The following is an 18,332-nucleotide window of genomic DNA, read 5'->3' on the forward strand; positions in this document are numbered from 1 at the left end:
AGCAAATACATCTTAAAAAATTTTTGGGGCTGTTGCTATGGTGCAGTGGGTTAAGTTGCTGCCTACAATGCTGGCATCCCATATGGGTACCAGTTTGAGTCCTGGTTGTTCTACTTCTGGTCCAGTTCCCTGCTAATGTGCCTGGGAAAGCAGTGGAAGATGGTCCAAGTACTTGGGCCCCTGCACCCATGTGGGAGACCGGGAAGAAGCTCCTGGCTTCTGGCTTTGGCTTGGTCGAGCCCCAGACATTGCAGCCATTTGGGGAGTGAATCAGCAAATGGACAACTTCTCTGTCTCTCCCTCTCTCTCTAACTCTGCCTTTCAAATAAATAAAAATAAATCTTTAAAAAAAAGAGAGAGAGAAGAGTTTACCTTCACTAATAGTAGAACATGCGAATTGGAAGAATGGGACACATGTTTGCATGTCAACATGGTAAAGATTAAAAAGAATTCTTTTCAACTCAACAAATTAAAAAAGAAACCCAGTTTTAAATGGACACAAGGTCTTAATGGATGTGTCCAAAGAAGATATGCAAATAACCAGTGAGCCCAGATTCCACATCGATGGCCGTCAGGGAAATTCAGGGGTGTAAGATGGAGTGGCCACTTTGGGAAATGCTGATTAAACAAAGAATTAACCACATGACCCAACAGTCCCATGCCCAGGGAAATCAGAGAAACACACCTTTGTGCTGTTTGTATCCCTTCGTACCCACAGAAGCAGCCTTACTCCCAACAGTGAAAAGGTGCAAGCATCCCAAATGTCCCCCAGCTCCTGAAGGGATAGAGCATGGTGTGTGCATCCAATGCAATGCTCTTCTTGGACAGAGAGGAATCGGGTACTGCTGCATGCTCCAACGCGGGCGAACGATGTGCGGTAGGAAAGAAGACGGACGCCAAAAGCCATGTAGTTAGTGTATGATTCTGTTTGTATGAAATGTCCAGAATGCTCACACCTGTGCAGACAGAGATTTGGGGTTGCCTAGGGCTGGGCAGGAAAGAGGAAGGGGACATGGACTGCTAATGCACACTTGGTATTTTTGGGGGGATGCTAAAAATATCCGAAAATCAGCTGCAATGGTCACACCATTCTGAATGTACCAAAAAAACTACCAGGTGTTTAAATGGGTAAGTTTTTTAAAAGTATTGTATATATTAAGAAATGCAACATGGTGTTATGGGGTATATACAGATGGTGAAGAGTTGCTATAGTGAAGCAAACAAATACGCAGCATCTCACATGGTTACTGCCCCTCCCTCTCCACGAGAACCGCCGAAAGGTGCATTTGGCAGGGATCCCAGTACAATATTACCTGCAGTCCTCACGTTGTACATTAACTCTCTAGACTTGTCCATTCTGCCTGCCTGCTGCTCTCTGTCCTCTGACCCACATTTCCTCCCTCACCCCGTGGTAACCTGTTTTATTCTCTGTATGATTGGCATTTTTTTATTTTTTGGTAAGATTTCACCTGTAGGTGAGATCATGCAGTATTTATCTTTCTGTGTCTGGCTTATCTCACTTAGCATGGTGTCCTCCAGGCTTATCTGGGTTGTGGCAAATGGCAGGGTCTCCTTTTTCAAGGCCGAATATTAGTCTGCTGTGTGCATATACCAAAGTTTCTTTATCCCAGCTGAGTGGATTGTATGGTATATACGAGACACATTCATGAAGCTGTTATTTTTTAGATTTATTTTATTTGAAAGGCAGTTTTAATTTTTTTTTTTTTTTTTTTTTTGGGACAGGCAGAGTGGATAGTGAGAGAGAGAGAGACAGAGAGGAAGGTCTTCCCTTTTGCTGTTGGTTCACCCTCCAATGGCCGCTGCGGCCGGCGCATTGCGCTGATCCAAAGCCAGGAGCCAGGTGCTTCTCCTGGTCTCCCATGCGGGTGCAGGGCCCAAGGACTTGGGCCATCCTCCACTGCCTTCCCGGGCCATAGCAGAGAGCTGGTGAAAGGCAGTTTTAGAGAGGGAGAGACAGAGATCTTCCATCCATTGGTTCACTCCCCAATGGCCACAACAGCCAGGGCTGGGCAGGGCCAAAGCTAGGAGCCAGGAGCTTCATCCTGGTTTCCCATGTGGGTGCAGGGGCCCGTGCACATGGGCCATCTTCTACCACCTTCCCAGGCGCACCAGCAAGGAGCTGGATCAGAAGTGGAGCAGATGGGAAGTGAACTGTTACCCATATGGGATGCTGCTGGCAGCCTAATTTGTTACATCACAGCACTGGTCCCCGGAAGCTGTTGGTTTTTAAAATGTAGACTTAGATTCAGTAGCTGATGGAGGGGTGGCCTGCTGGTGAGGTTTGTGTCCTTCTGTTTCCTGGAAGATGACTGGGGTGGTATACAGGGAGAATTAAAGAGGTTTGACCCCATAACTCTGCCCTAAAGATTTGCTCAAGATTTATCAAGATTCCTGTCTGTAAATGTGCACCAAGTTGTTATCTGTAAAAGCAAATACTTGGAAACAATCCAAATGCTTAATCTATAAGCAATTGGTAAATCGTATTTAAAAAGGCAATATCATACAGTCAATACAATCCTGTTTTGAGGCACATTTCATAATAAAGGAAAACTTCACAGTAGAGTCCTGAGAGCATGTGCCAAACTTGTGTGCCATGGTGAAGAAAAGGAGCACACAGCAGCCCGTAGGCCATCTTTGGGACAGCTGCTTGCAAGGTTGGCCCTCACCTGGCGTCTGGAAGCCTGGTTCTCGCAGCCTTCCCTCCCTTCCCTAAGTGGGAAGGTCAGTGCGCTGCCCCTACACCTGCTTCCCTGCGGGCAGTCTGGAATTGCAGACAGTGGCTGCCTTTGCGATCACACACCCCTCTCCCGCCAGTAAGAACCCTAGGCGTTGATTGGGACCTTGGATTTGTGTCCCTGGGAAGGGTGTGCTGTGTGCCCCGTCATGGGAAGGAGAGCGTATCGGGGAGGCTGCACGTGGATTCCTCCAGCCTGCCTGTGCCCTGTGTGACCTGGCTGTACATCCTTAGGAAGCCGCTGTCTTAAATCTTAGTAGGGACTCAATGCTGAGTCCTGCAGGGCCTTCTAGCAGATCTCCCAACACAAGCTTGGGGACTCCTGGTACAGCCACTATTGTGGAAAATAACACCATGCAGAGAAGGGAGGACACCAGAGCACCGTGGCAGGCTTTTGGGTTTGCATTTTTCCTTAATACAGGTTTGTTTCCTTTTTTGTTTTCATTCTAAAGCTGTTTATTGATTTGACAGGCAGAGAGAGAGAGAGAATGAATCTCTCCCATCTGCTGGTTCAACTCCTCAAATTCCTACAATAGCCAGGGGTGCACCAGGCTAAAGCCAGGAGCCTGGAACTCATTCCAGAGCTCCCATATGAGGAGCAGGGGCTCAGCTGCTTTAGCCATCACCTGCTGCCTGTTGGACTGTGCACCAGCAGGAAGCTAAAATCATAAAGCTGGGACTCGAACCCAGGCACTGTAGCAGGGGACTATGGAATGCCATCCACCCAAGCAGCATTAACCGCCCCACAGCGGCTGTTTAGGACTTGTGTTGTTATCAGTGGCTTTTATTTCCTTCCTCGGGCTTTTCAATACCTTCTATGTTTTCTCTGTGGGTGTTGCTTGTGTTTACTTAGCGGGTTCTTGTTGTTGTTGAACGATGTCATTTTTAGAGGGGCGACTGAAGGGGCTTCTCTTTTCTTCCCGTAGGGATGCAACCCCCTCGCGCAGACTGGCCGGAGCAAGCTGCAGAATCAGAGGGCCGCCTTGAACCAGCAGATCCTGAAGGCCGTGCGGCTGCGCACAGGAGCAGAAAACCTTCTGAAGTACGTGACTGCTGCCAGCCCTGGCATGGCCGGGAGCTCAGCCTCTCCTGAGACCTGCACTCCCGGGCCTGCTTCTGGGCTGTTGCTCTGTGCATTGTCCTCATTGCTGGCACCTGGGGCTTGGTTGTGTGACAGACTGATATTTCACCCAGCTGTTTGTGTGTCTGCAGTGCAGGTGGTGCCTGGCCCCAGTCCTCTCAGCCACCCGATGGGAAGTCCATTCATTGTCTTTCTGTCTGTTTCCCTGCTTTCCGTGGGACCTGTTGATGTTTCTCCTCTGGCTGCTGTATTATCACTGCTTAGTAAATGTGTGTTGAATGTCAAAGGAAAGCAAGCGGGGAATGGGGGCTTTGTATTGCCAGTGTCCACCTTTTAAAAAATATTTATTTGAGGCTGGCGCCGTGGCTCAACAGGCTAATCCTCCACCTTGCGGCGCCGGTACACCGGGTTCTAGTCCCGGTCGGGGCACCGATCCTGTCCCGGTTGCCCCTCTTCCAGGCCAGCTCTCTGCTGTGGCCAGGGAGTGCAGTGGAGGATGGCCCAAGTGTTTGGGCTCTGCATCCCATGGGAGACCAGGATAAGCACCTGGCTCCTGCCATCGGAACAGCGCGGTGTGCCGGCCGCAGCGCACTACGGCGGCGGCCATTGGAGGGTGAACCAACGGCAAATGGAAGACCTTTCTCTCTGTCTCTCTCTGTCCACTCTGCCTGTCAAAAAAAAAATTTATTTGAGAGGCAGACAGACAGGGAGGTCCCACCCACTGATTCACTCTCCAAATGCCCACAGCTGCTGGGGCCAAAGCCAGGAGCCAAGAATGCAAGCAGGTTGGATTCCAGGTTGGAATCCAATTATTTGAGCCATCACCATGGCCTCTCAGACCTGCGTTTTTAAGAGAAATTTATTGAGGCTAGCATTGTGGGACAGTGGGTTAAGCTGCCACCTGCAATGCTGGCGTCCCAAATGGATGCCCATTCACGTCCTGGCTGCTCTGCTTCTGGTCAGGTGCTGGCCTAGAGAAGCAGTGGAAGGTGGCCCAAGTGCTTGAGCCCCTGCCACCCACATGGGAGACCTGGAAGAAGCTCCTAGCTTCACCCTGGCCCAGCCTGGCCTTTGTGGCTGTTTTGGAATGAAACAGGTGTTTCTTCCTCTCTGTCTCTCCCTCTCTCTGTAACTCTGCCTTTCAAATAAATAAATAAAAATTAAAAATTATTTACTTATTTGAAAGACAGAGTATCAGACATGGATGGAGACAGACACACACACATGTGTCAGAGAGAGAGAGAGATATCTTCCATCCATCTGCTGGTTCACTCCCTAAATGGCTGCAACAGGCAGGGCTGGCCAGGCCAAAGCCAGGAGCCCTGAACTGCATCCTGGTCTCCCGTGTGGATGCAGGGGCCCAGGGATTTGGACCATTATATGCTGCCTTCCCAGGTGCATTAGCAGGAAGCTGGATCAGAAGTGGAGCAGCTGGGACTCCAGCTGGCACTCCTGTGTGAGATGCAGGTGCTGCAAGCAGCAGCTTAACCTGCTGCACCACAACTCCAGGCTCTTCTAGGGGGAAGCTGGAGTCAGGAGCAGAGCCAGGCATTGAATCCAGGTACTCAGATGGGGGCATGGGCATCTTGACCAGTGTCTGAGCTGCAAGAAACCTGCCCCTGTGTCCTTTATTCTTTCCTTTTCTTATTTTCTTTTCCTTTCTCTTCCTCCCTTCCCTTCCTCCCTTCCCTTCCTCCCTTCCCTTCCTCCTTCCCTCCCTCCCTCCCTCCCTCCCTCCCTCCTTCTCTCTCTGTCTCTTTCTTTCAGACTTATTTATTTTTATTTATTTGAAAGGCAGAATTAGAGAGCAGGAGAGACAGAGAGAGAGATCTCCCATCTGCTGGCTCACTCCCCAAATGGCTGCAACAGCTGGGGTTTTGCCAGGCCAAAGCCAGGAGCCCAGAGCTTCTGGCTCTCCCATGTGAGTGCAGGGGCCCAAGGACTTGGACCATCCTCTGCTGCTTTCCCAGGCACATTAGCAGGGAGCTGGATCAAAAGTGAAACAGCCAGAACTCAAACTGGTGCCCACATAGGATGCTGGTGTTGCAGGCTCTGCTACAACACTGGTCCTCAGTATCCATCTTTTTCTTTCTTTTTTTTTTTTTTTAATTTATTTACTTGAGAGGCTTAGTTACAGACAGAGAAGTCTTCTGTCTGTTGGTTCCCTCCCCAAATGGCCGCAATGACCAAAGCTATGCTCTGATTCCGAAGCCAGAAGCCAGGAGCTTCCTCGGGGTTTCCACATGGGCCATCTTCCGCTGCTTTCCCAGGCCATCAGCAGGGAGCTGGATCAGAAGTGGAACAGCCAGGACTCGAACCGGTGTCCATGTGGGATGCTGGTGCCGCAGGCAGGTGCTCAGCCTACAAGCCACAGCACAGGCCCCAGAGTGTCCGTCTTTCTAGTGAGAGGGTCCAGTGCAGGGCCCAGCTCTCGGAGCACTCGCTAGTTTGTTCTGGTGGTAACACAGTTAACTCAGCAAGCAGAGTTCAGTGCAGCCTTCCCTGTGTCTCGGCGGCTGTAAACCTCCCCACACCGTAAATGCCACAGCCGGTGTGCCAGCTTCCTTTTGTTTACAGCCAATGCCAGTTTCCCTCTTCCTTTAGAGCTCTGGGGGTGAGGCCCATTGGCCCCACGCGGCCTTCTACAGTGGGCAGTCGAGGCACACCACATGCTGCAGGCCAGGTAAGTGGCCGAGGCTCCTCCTGTAGTCTAAGGAAGTCCCAGGGAAGTGGCTCGGTATACCTGCTTGAGACTGCAGTTCCCTTGGGGCCAGCGCTGTGGCGTAGCGGGCTAAGCCTCCACCCGTGGTGTTGGAATACCATACGGATGCCGGTTCAAGTCCCGGCTGCTCCTCTTCCAATCCAGCTCCTTGCTAATGTACCTGGGAAAGCAGTAGAGAATGGGCCAAATGCTTGGGCTCCTGCACCCATGTGGGAGACCTAGAAGAAGCTCCTGGCTCCTGGCTTCGAATTGGCTGAGCTCAGGCCATTTGGGGAGTGAACCAGCAGATGAAAGACCTTTCTCTCTGTCTCTCCTTCTCTGTGACTGTAACTCTACCTTTCAAATAAATGAATAAAATCTTAAAAAAAAAAAAAAAAAAAAGAAACTGCCATTCCCTTGGATCTTCCTGTGACTTTTGGGGGGTTCAGGGGAGAGGAGTGCGAAAATGCCTGCACATCTGGATATGGGTAACAGAGTTCCCAGTGTGTCAGCTTCACTGCTGGAGACCTTGGGAAGCCCAGAGGTGGCGGCTGTGGCTTTTTTTTTTTTTTTTTTTTTAAGATTTATAGATTTATTTATTTGAAAGTCAGTTACAGAGAGTTCTGCATCCACTAGTTCACTCCTCAGATGACCACAATGGCTAGGGCTAGGCCAGGCTGTGTGGACGGGGCCCCAGGACTTGGGCCATCTTCCACTGGCTTCCCAGGAACATTAACAGGGAGCTGGATTGGAAGTGGAGTAGCTGGGAGTTGAATGGGCGCTCCAGCGTGGGTCCCCCGAGGCACAAGCAGTGGCTTAAGCTGCTGGGCCGTATTGCCATGCCCATACAAATATTTTTGTGTAATCACAAAAGGACAATGAAGGAAGCTGTTAGTAGAGTCTGTACCTGGACACCTGTGCACCTCTGGAGAGGCGCCTGGATGTTGGGGTTTGCTGCTGTGTTTCAGGCGGTGGTGCTGAGAAGGCTGTGGTGTATTTTGTGGCCTCAGGTCCTGGTGGACGCTTGGACAGTTTGGCTCTGGGCCAGCCATGATGCTGCAGCCTCCCCTAGAGCAGGCTACAGTGGATTGGCCTGTTTGTGGATTTGCTGAGCACTTCTAAGAGGCAGGCCAAAGCCGAGGCTGCCCACAACAGGCCCTATACTATAGTTTGGATTTTAGTTTGGGTCTTCTGTTAGATATACTAAGAGAGTGGAAACTTCATCCAGTTATGGTGATGGGAGGTGGGGGCCTTTGGGAGGTGATTGGGTTGGGTCATCAGGTGCCATGTGCATAATTCAATACTGGTGGCCTCATAGAAGACCAGGTGGACATAGACAGCAGCTCTCTGTCTCTTGCCACGTAATACACTGTAGTGCCTTAGGATTTTTTTCCCCTAAGATTGTTTTATTTATTTGAAAAGCACAGAGAGACAGAGAGAAATTGATCTTCCATCTGCCTGCTGGTTCATTCCCCAAAATGCTTATAACAGCCAGGGGTAGGCCAGGATGAATCAGGGATCCAGGAGCTCTGTCCAGGTCTCTGATGTGGGTGGCAGAGGCTCAGGTAGGAGGGCTGTCACCTGCTGTCTTCCAGGCACATTAACAGGGAGCTGGATGGAGTAGCTAGGACTCAAGTCGGCACTCCAGTATGAGTTTTGGGTGTCCCATGCAGCGGCTTAGCCCACTGTGCCACAATGCCCTCCCCTTAGGATTACGTTAGCAAGGGCTGCATGATCAGAGGCTAGCCCAGTGCACCCCAGCTCTTCCTGCGCTGGGAACGTCCAGAGCCGTGAGCTAAATACGCCTTTACAGTTAGCGGCCTCAGGTACTTTGTTGTAGTGACGAGAAGCTCACCATGAGGCCCAATCTCATGGTAGGTGGGACGGGGGCAGGGAGGGTCTTAGTACCCCCCCCCCCCAACTAATCTGAGTGCCTCAGGAGGTGATGCTTCCTACAGGGGAGGCCTCTGACCAGGCAGGGGCTGGGGCGGTGCTGGTTGGCTGGCTCTGCTAAGGACGCCAGCAGCTGCCCCTGGGAGGCCCCGCCAGACTCCGGTCACGGTCATGTTGGCAGTTACACTGGCAGGGATGGGGGTGGGGTTTGGTTGTTAATGATTCTCGCAGTGCCCTGAAAGTTCCAAGTGCCCCTCTCTCGAGAATGTTGTCAGAGGAACCCCTGAAGGTATTTATTAATCTGACTCAACCGACACCAACCGCTTCCTAAAAACAAACAGGGTGTTTCGCCAAGCCCAGCCCTGGCCCATGGTGTCCCTGGCAGTGACGATGCGGCTGTCCCTGCCTTGTTTCTGCTGTGTGTTGGGCCTCACTGTCCTCCTGGTTCCCAGGTGAAGGCAAAGCAGGTGGAATGTCCCCGGAAATGCAGGAGTGGCAGTGAGGGCCCCAGCCCTTGTCTGCACTGGTAAGGTTGCTGGTGGCAGGGCGGGCGGATTCTGTGTGCTGGCAGGATCATCTCCTCCTCTGGTCCGTCTCAGCCGAGAGTCCGTGAGCTTCCTGGGGTTTGATTCGGAAGACAGGACGTGTTTTAAGTATGTCTTGTCAGACTAGGTGAGAACAATGCTGTCTCCCCTCCTAACTCGCCTCTCTCCCCTGAGAAAAGCTGGGGTAGAAGGGTGATGATCTCTCTGAGGATGAGGCGGTCATCGCGAGACTTCAGGCAGGTTGCCACATGGGCCTGTCTTAACGCAGTGGCTCTGTGAGCGACCGCAGGTCATTTCACCTCTGTGGGTTTCAGGTTCCTCTGTGGGCGTGGAAATGCGTGAATGGGCCTGGCTCAGCGCTGTGAGGTGATAGGGAGTGGTGGGGATTGTGGTGAAACGCAGAGTGCACACTCTGTAGTGGGCAACTGCGATGTCCGTAGGGCAGGGCCCAGGTGGCCAGGTCTTCTGAACCTGCCCACTCCACCCCCAGAGAAACTAGAGTTTTTTTTTTTTTTTTTTTAATGTTGTTGAGTTTTTAAATATTGCAGCCAGTTGAAGGGGAGAGACCCCCTGAGAGCCTAGTGAACATAACTTCCTGTGTTAGCCCATTTTCGGCTGCTATAACAGAATGCCTGAGGCTGGGTAATGCGCAAGGAAAGAGGTCTATATAGCTTGTAGTTTCTGAGGCTGAATGTGCAAACAGCTCGGCCCTGGCTCTCCTGAGAGCTTCCTGGGGCGTGCTTTGGAGATAGCGTGTAGAAAGGTGGCAAGCCAGAGAGAGGGGAGGGGCCGCTCTCGCTCCTCCGTAGCAAGAACCAACTGGGGTCCCAGGAGAACCACCTTGATGTCTTCCTAAGGCAGCACCCACAGTGACCCAGTCACCCCCTGGGCTCTGCCCCCTCCGCCTCCCAACCTCACCACTCTGAGGACCAAGTTTCCAACACACACACCCATGGGGGACACTCACACTACAACCAAACCAAAGCACCTGCAGGTCAGTTTGTGGTTTCTGGACCAGAGTGACCTGGGGTTGCCTTGGCTGTGATGAGAGTGACCTGAGGTTGCTGACTGCCCACACCATCAGCTCTGAGGGGCTGGGGTGTGTCTGTGCTGTGGGGTGCGCGGGATGTGAGCCCCTTCACAGCTGTGGGACCTGGCACCAACTCAGAGACCTGCCTTTCTGTGCCGGGAGCAGGCGTCCTGCCAGCTGCCTGAGCTGCTGCCCCAGCCCACAAGGGCTTGCCTGGGCTGTTCCTCACCCCAGCCTCCCGAACCCCCAGCAGAGAGGGCTGGGATCAGACGGACTTACTAAAAGGCTCCCATAAGCTCTCTGAAGCCCGTGCAAGCCCTTAGGTTGATATGGTTCCTGTTGCTGCAGGGACAATTTTCTGAAAAGCCTGGGAGGAGAAAACTGCACTGAAAGAAATGGGGACGTGTGGGTCAGAGAGCAAAAGCCAAGTGCATCTTGAAGACAGAAAACCCGCATGGGGGCCGGTGCCGTGGCTCAATAGGCTAATCCTCCGCCTGCAGCGCTGACACCCCGGGTTCTAGTCCCGGTCGGGGCACTGGATTCTGTCCCGGTTGCTCTTCTTCCAGTCCAGCTCTCTGCTGTGGCCCGGGGGTGCAGTGGAGGATGGCCCAGGTCCTTGGGCCCTGCACCTGCATGAGAGACCAGGGGGAAGCTCCTGGCTTCGGATCAGCGCGGTGCGCCGGCCGCGGCGGCCACTGGGGGGTGAGCCAACAGAAAAATGAAGACCTTTCTCTCTTTCTCTCTCTCTCTCACTGTCCACTCTGCCTGTCAAAAAACAAAACAAAACAAAAAAACACATGGGGCCAGTAAAGAAGTCTGGACTTGAGGCAGAGCTGTTGTCGCCTGGGGGCTTCGTATGGCAGCAGGGGTGTCAGAGGCTCCAACTGGAGCACACACGTGTGTGGCTGCGGTGTGTGGTCAGAGGGCATGGTTGATGTGGCCTTCCTTCTCCTGTCCGCACTTGGTGGCTTGGTCACTCATGCAGAGTAAGTGGGACACTTTCTTATTCTTAACCCTTCTATCATCCTTGGCAGGAAAAACCCAGGGGAGCAGGCCTGCCTTCCCTTGGGGATCCAGGCCAGAGGGTGGCCACGCAGAAGCCTTTGTGGGCAGGAATACCCCTCAGCCCCACTCTGGGTGTGCTCAAGTTCTCTTCTGGCTGAAACATCAATTAGGAGACCACAGGAGCCTCCAAGGAGGTGGCATGCCCAAGGGGAAGCTGGAAGGGGCCCTGGAAGCAGTTTTTATCCAGAAAGGCAGCCTGGGTACTGAGGTCCATACTGGTGAGACCCAGGCCCTGGCTGAGTCTCTAATTTGTGTCCCTGGTTCTGTTTTGTCCATTGTTGCAACCAGAGCCCTAGCATACCCACCATCTTGAACTGGTGCATCTTATTTGAGAATCCTACTTTTAGCCATGAATCAGGGGAAACACCTGCCCTGCACCGGTAACACAGCTCAAACCCAGGGTATCTGAGGCATTTGGACACCCAGTGGTCAGCATTGTGGAAAACAACCCTGAGACCCCGCCTGGCAACCAGCCTTTGTCAGGGTGACCCACCCCAGGGGGTCCCCATCTAAAGAGCAGATGGCTGATTTGTTGCAAAATCTTAAACCATAAGTGGTTTTGAAGCCGGTGGGGTGGGGAGAGAAGTGGCAAACTGATATATTTATACTGGTGGAAAAAGCAAGAGTTGGCAATATTTGGAAGCTCTCCAGGTATTTGGGGTGGAGCTTAGGGTCTCAGTTATGTTTAAGTCGGATGCTCTCAGCTCCCTGCTGCCTCCAGGGAGTAGTCTGCACTCTGACATTTGTCCTTCCATGAACTGTAACTTGCATCACATGGAGGAGAGGACTATGCCAGGTTCCAGGAGAAATGCAAAGAAATAGAAGGCTTGTCCTCCAGGAGTTACGATTGTTCATCTTGCCTTCTTCCAAACAAGGGAATCGAGGCACATTAGCACACTCCTACGGCATGTAAGATTAAGCTGGCGTGAGTGAGGATTTGAGGGCACGAGGAAGGTAAAAAGCTGGAGGTAAGGCGAGCGAGTACATGCCACAGTGCTGTGAACTTCCGTGTGAGGGGCTGGTGTTAGGTGCAGCCATGGCTTGTGATTCCAGCATCCCATGTCAGATCACCTTGAGTCCCAGCTGTTCTTCCGTGCCAGCTCCCTGCTAATCCATCTGGGAAAACAGTGGAAGATGTCTCAAGTGCTTGAGCTCCTGCCATGCAAATGGGAGAACAGGATGGAGCTCCTGGCTTCAGCCTGGCCCAGCTGCAGTCTCTGCAGCCATTTGGGGCCATCTCTGGTGCCTATATGAGATGCTGATGATACAGGCAGAGAGGCTTAACCTGCTATGGCACAGCACCCAGCTCCAATATGTCTTAAAAAAGAAAAGGCCGGCACTGCGGCTCAATAGGCTAATCCTCCGCCTGTGGCACCGGTACTCCGGGTTCTAGTCCCAGTTGGGGTGCAGAATTCTGTCCCGGTTGCTCCTCTTCCAGTCCAGCTCTCTACTGTGGCCCAGGAAGGCAGTGGAGGATGGCCCAAGTGCTTGGGCCCTGCACCAGCATGGGAGACCAGGAGGAAGCACCTGGCTCTTGGCCTCGGCGCCAGCCATAGTGGCCATTTGGGGGGGTGAACCAACAGAAGGAAGAGCTTTCTCTCTGTCTCTCTTTCTCTCTCTCACTAACTCTGCCAGAAAGAAAGAAAGAAAGGAGGGAAGGAGGGAAGGAGGAAAGGAGGAAAGAAAGGAGGAAAGGAGGAAAGAAAAAAAGAAAACAAAACAAAATAACCTATGGTGGGAGCCCCCGTTTGTCTCTGAGCTTCCTAGCAGTCAGTGTGAAGAAGGGAATATGATCTGGAACACATACTCATTAGCCAAAGGAAACAGATTGCTAAGAAGAAGAGAACTCATACCCAATACTGAGCGCCAAGAGGATTTTCTTTCCTGGATCTTTGTGGACATTGCTAGCTAGTAAATCCTTCGTTTTCTCAATAGCATCACTGTGGCCCAGGTTTTATAAGCTGCAGTTGTGAGCATGCTGGGTGATGAAATCAGTTCAGTGGGTTGCTGCCATATAATAATAATAATAAAAAAGATGTAGTCTTTGTTCCCTGTGTTCCTGGCACCCAGCTGCTCAAACCCTTGGATTTCCCTGAGTGATAAGAGTATCTTTCATATGCCGATGAGATAGCTCTTGATGGGGAGGCTTTGAAAGACCAGCTGGTGGGTTTGAGGCTTGGGGCTGGAGATTGATTACATGGCCAAAGATTTAATCAGGCCTGCTTAAGGAAACCTCCATACAAACTTCCAAGTGATGGTGATGGCATTCAGTGAGCTTCCAGGCTGGTGAACACAGGGAGGTGCTGGGAGGTGGCCCACCAGGCAGGGCAGGGGTGCTCTGTACTACACCCTGTGCCTGCAGCACCTCCGTTTGGCCCTCCCAAGATTATACTGTGTATAATCTGAGTTCCGCGTGCATTCAAGCAAATTACTGAACCTGATGAGGGGGTCGTGAGAAGCCCCAATTTATGTGTAGCTGGTCAGTGAGAAACACTGGTATTTCCCCTCTCCTGGTGAAGTGGTACCGGGCCCTTAACCTGTGGAGTCTGCACTGACTTCAGGAATAGGTGTCAGGATTAAATCGAACTGTTGGATACCCATTCAGTATCTGAGAACCAGAACCAGAGACTTGCAAACATCATTGTTTAGCTGGAGCTGGTGCAGGGAGCTGGATTGGAAGTGGAGCAACCAGGACTTGAACTGGCGCTCATATGGGATGCTGGTGCCACAAGCGGTGGCTTTATCCACTATGTCACAGTTGCAGCCACAAAATGCATTTCTTACTTGTTGGATCATTCCCCCTCCCCCGCCAGCGGTCTTCACTAGGCTTAGTTTCCAATATCTCATTGCTTGGCTGGAGAGTCCAGCTGTGCATGGGGCGAGGTAGGAGAGAACCCCAGTGGAGATGGCAGATGGTTGAGGAGCATTTTGCTGTTTGGTGGTGAGCAAAGCAAGCAGGTGACAGGTGGCTGCATTGTCATCAGCTTAGGAGGGGGCAGTAGTCACACACTCACGTCTTGTGGGCTGGATGTAGCTCTTGGCTGATGAGCCTCAGGTTTTCTCATCCATGAAATGACCAGTTTAGGACCCTGTCTAAGGGATGGTTCTTCTTTAATTTGAAAGGCAGAGAGACCGTGATCTTCCATCTGCTGGTTCACTCCCCGAATGCCCACAACAGCCATGGCTAGGAGCCCACAGCTCAATTCAGGTCTCCCATATGAGTGACAGAGACCCAACTACTTAAATTATCATCTGTTGCCCCCCAGGAAGCTGGATCAGAAGAGTTGGAATTTGGGCCAGCACTCCAATATAGATTGAGGGCATTCCAGGCAGCATCTTAGCCCCTGCACCAAATGCCTACCCCAATGTTGGGTCTGTAGTAGGTGTCAAAACCTCCACTTAGGGGCCAGCGCCGTGGCTCACTTGGTTAATCCTCCGCCTGCAGTGCCAGCATCCCATATGGGCACCGGGTTCTAGTCCTGGTTGCTCCTCTTCCAGTCCAGCTCTCTGCTGTGGCCCGGGAGGGCAGTGGAGGATGGCCCAGGTGCTTGGGTCCCTGCACCCGCATGGGAGACCGGGAAGAAGCACCTGGCTCCTGGCTCCGGATCGGCGCAGCACCGGCTATGGCAGCCATTTGGGGAGTGAACCAACGGAAGGAAGACCTTTCTCTCTGTCTCTCTCTCTCTCTTGCTCACTGTCTGTAACTCTACCTGTCAAAAAACAAAAACAAAAACAAAAACAAAAACAAAACCTCCACTTGAAGACTTGGTCAGGGGCCAGTGTTGTGGCACAGTGCATTGAACCACTGCCTAGGATGCCAGTTGGAGTCCTGGCTGCTCCCCTTCCAATCCAGCCCCTAGCTAATGTGCCTAGGAAAGCAATGGAAGATAGTCCATATATTTGGGCCCCTGCCACCGGGGTGGAGTTCCAGACTACTAGCCTCGGCTGTTGCAGCCATTTGGAGAGTGAACCAATGGATGGAAGGTCTCTTTCTCTGTCTCTCCCTCTCTGTCACTCTGCCTTTCAAATAAATAAAATAAATCTTTAAAATAAATAAATAACCTGGATAAAGTTGATTCCTATTTATTGCTGAATACTGTTCAATTCTGTGAATATTCCCCATGAATATGCTACATTGGGGATTCTTCTACCTTTTGGCAACCATGATTGACATTATCATTTTTCTTGGAGGATTCCTTAGAATAGAATTGCTGCATCATATGGTTAACTTCATGTTTAGCATTTGTAGAAACTGCCAGAATGATTTTGCTATTTACGATCAGCAGTATTTGATAGTTTATCACTAATACTTGTTACCTATCATTTTTATTATGGCCAATCTAGTGGGTGTGTATTGGTATCTCATATCATTTTAATTTGCATTTCTCTATTCACTAATGCTATTGATCTTCCATTCATGTGCTTTTAGCTATTTGTATAGTTTTTTTTTTTAGTAAAATGTCTGTTCAGGTCTTTTGCGCGTTTAAAGATAGTTGGGGACAGGCATTGTATTCCACTGCTTGTGGTGTAGGCATCCTAGATTGGAGTCTTTGCTGCTTTGCTTCTGACCCAGCTCCCTGCTGATGCGCCTGGGAACGGAGCAGATACTGGCCTAGGTACTTGGGTCCCTGCCTCCCACATGAGAGACCTGGATGGAATTCTGGGCTCCTGGCTGCAGCCTGGAGCAGCCATGGGCCTTGTGGGCATTTGGCGAGTGAACCAGTGGATGGAAAAATCTCTCTCTCTTCTCTGTTTCTCCTTCTTTTTCTGTCATTCTTCCTTTCAAAAGAATAAGTAATTTTTTAAAAAGTAACTTAATTGTCTTAAATTATTAATTTATAGAACTCTTTGTCCTGGATGTAAATTCTGTTGGTTTTTTTTTTTTTACAATTTATTTTATTTATTTGAGAGGCATACTGACAGGAGAAGACAGATCTTCTGTCTGCGCGTCCACTCCCCAGGTGATTACATTGCTCTGATGTGGGGAGCTGGCATGGCAGACAGCGGCTTCGCCTGCCGCACCACAACGCCAGGTCCCTGGATGTAACTCCACTATCAGATGCTTAACTTGTAAATATTTTCTCCCAGTCTGTGGCTTGTCTTTTCACTTTCACAGTACTGCCTTCTGTTGTGCCGATGTTAAATGTGACAATGTCCAATTTATCAATTTCTTCTTTTATAGATTCTGCTTTTGGTGTATAGCTAAGAATACTTTATCCATTTCAGACTTTTCATGGGAAGTTTTAAACATGTAGCTTCTTGCTGGCGCCGCGGCTCACTAGGCTAATCCTCCGCCTAGCGGCGCCGGCACACCGGGTTCTAGTCCCGGTCAGGGCACCGGATTCTGTCCCGGTTGCCCCTCTTCCAGTCCAGCTCTCTGCTGTGGCCTGGGAGTGCAGTGGAGGATGGCCCAAGTGCTTGGGCCCTGCACCCCATGGGAGACCAGGAGAAGCACCTGGCTCCTGGCTTTGGATCAGCGCGGTGTGCCGGCAGCAGCGCACCAACCGTGGCGGCCATTGGAGGGTGAACCAACGGCAAAGGAAGCCCTTCCTCTCTGTCTCTCTCTCACTGTCCACTCTGCCTGTCAAAAAGAAAAACAAAAACAAAAACAAAAACAAAAACATGTAGCTTCTCCCCATTGCCCCCATCAAATAATGTAAGCAGGATTTGATTTGGAGTCTTAGGAACTGCGGTCCAGGAGACACGGGTCCAGAGCTGAATCGGTGTTCCTGATCTGTAGCTGGTGCACTGCGGTGTCTGACCCATTTTAACTTCATGTTTGTGTGTGATATGAGATTTAAATGAAGGTTAATTCGTTCCCTGTTGTGCAGAAGAGTTGACGTAGCAGCCCTGAGACTATTGCTCTTAGGAAGGTCTGGAAGGGGTGGGCATTTGGCCTGGTAGCTCAGATCCCCGTGTCTCTATCACAGTACTTGGGTTTGATACCCAGCTTTGGTTCCTAATTGCAGCTTTCTGCTAAAGCAGACCCTAGGAAGTAGCAGTGATGGCTCAAGTGACTGGGTCTTTGCAACCCACGTGAGAGACTTGGCTTGAGTTCCTGGCCCATGCTCTTGGCTCCAGCTGTTCCTGGCGCTCGAGGAGCAAGCCAGCAGATGGGAGCTCTCTTGCTATGTCTCTGTGCCTCTAAAAAAAAGGAAGGGAGGGAGGGAGGGAGGGAGGAAAGGCCTGCAAAGTTTGGCCTTAGGCTAGCATCTGGAAACTTAGGTTTTTGTTTTATGTTTTTTGTTTCTTTAAGATGTATTTATTTTGAAAGAGTGAGAGTGAGAGTGAGAGTGAGAGAGAGAGAGAGAGAGTGCTTCCATCTGCTGGCTTATTCCTCAGATAGCTGCACTTGTCAGTACTAGGCCAGGTTGAAGCCAAGAGTCTGGAGCTCCATGCACGTCTTCCACATGAATGGTAGGGGCTCAAGTACTTGAGCCATCATCTGCTGCCTCCCAGGATGCATTAGCAGGAAGCTGGATTGGAAGTGGAGTAGCTGGAATTCCACTGGTACTCCTTTACGGGATGAAGGTGTCTCAATTGGTGGCTTAATCCACTGCGCCACAATGTTGCCTCAATGCTTTTTATGTGCTGGGAGGTTTGGATTGCTAATGTTTGTTGAGGATTTTTGCATATTTTGTTCTTGAAGAGGATTGGTCTGTTGTTTTGTTTTCTTGTGTTGCCTCTCTCTGCTTTTGGATCAGAGTAAAATACTAGCCTCACAGAGTTAGTTAGGAAGCGTGACCTCTTATTTTCTTACCTGTTTTTGTTCAAGGGGGATCACTGACGGCCCTGTGGAGGGTGACTGGCAGCATCTTCCCTTTTCAAGGCTATTTCTTTGTGCGCATATCTTAGGAGTCCTGTCTGACATCTCACAGCGTCCTTGGCTATGCAGCCAGGTCCGTTCGCTGGCAGGTGTGTGCCTCACCATGGGGCAGGTGCCACGTGTCCCTGAGAAGCCTTATCTGATCACAGCTGGCACAGTCTGTGCGTGGCCTGTTAGAACTTCCCTGCAGGGACTGGGGGTTGGGTCTTCTCACCCAGCAGCTAGGTTGCTTGGCTGCAAGCACTTCCCCCTCTTCTCTGAACAGAGTAGCCACGAACCAGAAGGTGAAGGAACAGGTGCGCCTGGAGCTGAGCTTTGTCAACTCAGACCTGCAGATGCTCAAGGAAGAGCTGGAGGGCCTCAACATCTCCGTGGGAGTCTACCAGAGCACGGAGTAAGTGGGGGGTGGCGCTCTGAGCCCGGGCGTGGGTCTACA

General features: G+C 51.1%; 1 protein-coding gene across 1 annotated transcript in view; it reads left to right on the plus strand.

Moving 5' to 3' along the window:
* RHPN2 (rhophilin Rho GTPase binding protein 2) overlaps window positions 1–18,332 on the plus strand; it is a 64,523-nt gene that overhangs the window by 10,579 nt on the left and 35,612 nt on the right. The window contains exons 2-3 of the mRNA XM_062176670.1: window positions 3,682–3,797; window positions 18,162–18,290. Of these exons, the coding sequence (XP_062032654.1) occupies window positions 3,682–3,797; window positions 18,162–18,290 (245 nt within the window). The remainder of the gene's footprint in view (window positions 1–3,681; window positions 3,798–18,161; window positions 18,291–18,332) is intronic.

This window comes from Lepus europaeus, chromosome 19 (assembly GCF_033115175.1).
Source record: "Lepus europaeus isolate LE1 chromosome 19, mLepTim1.pri, whole genome shotgun sequence".
In the NCBI taxonomy this organism is placed as follows: Eukaryota; Metazoa; Chordata; class Mammalia; order Lagomorpha; family Leporidae; genus Lepus; species Lepus europaeus.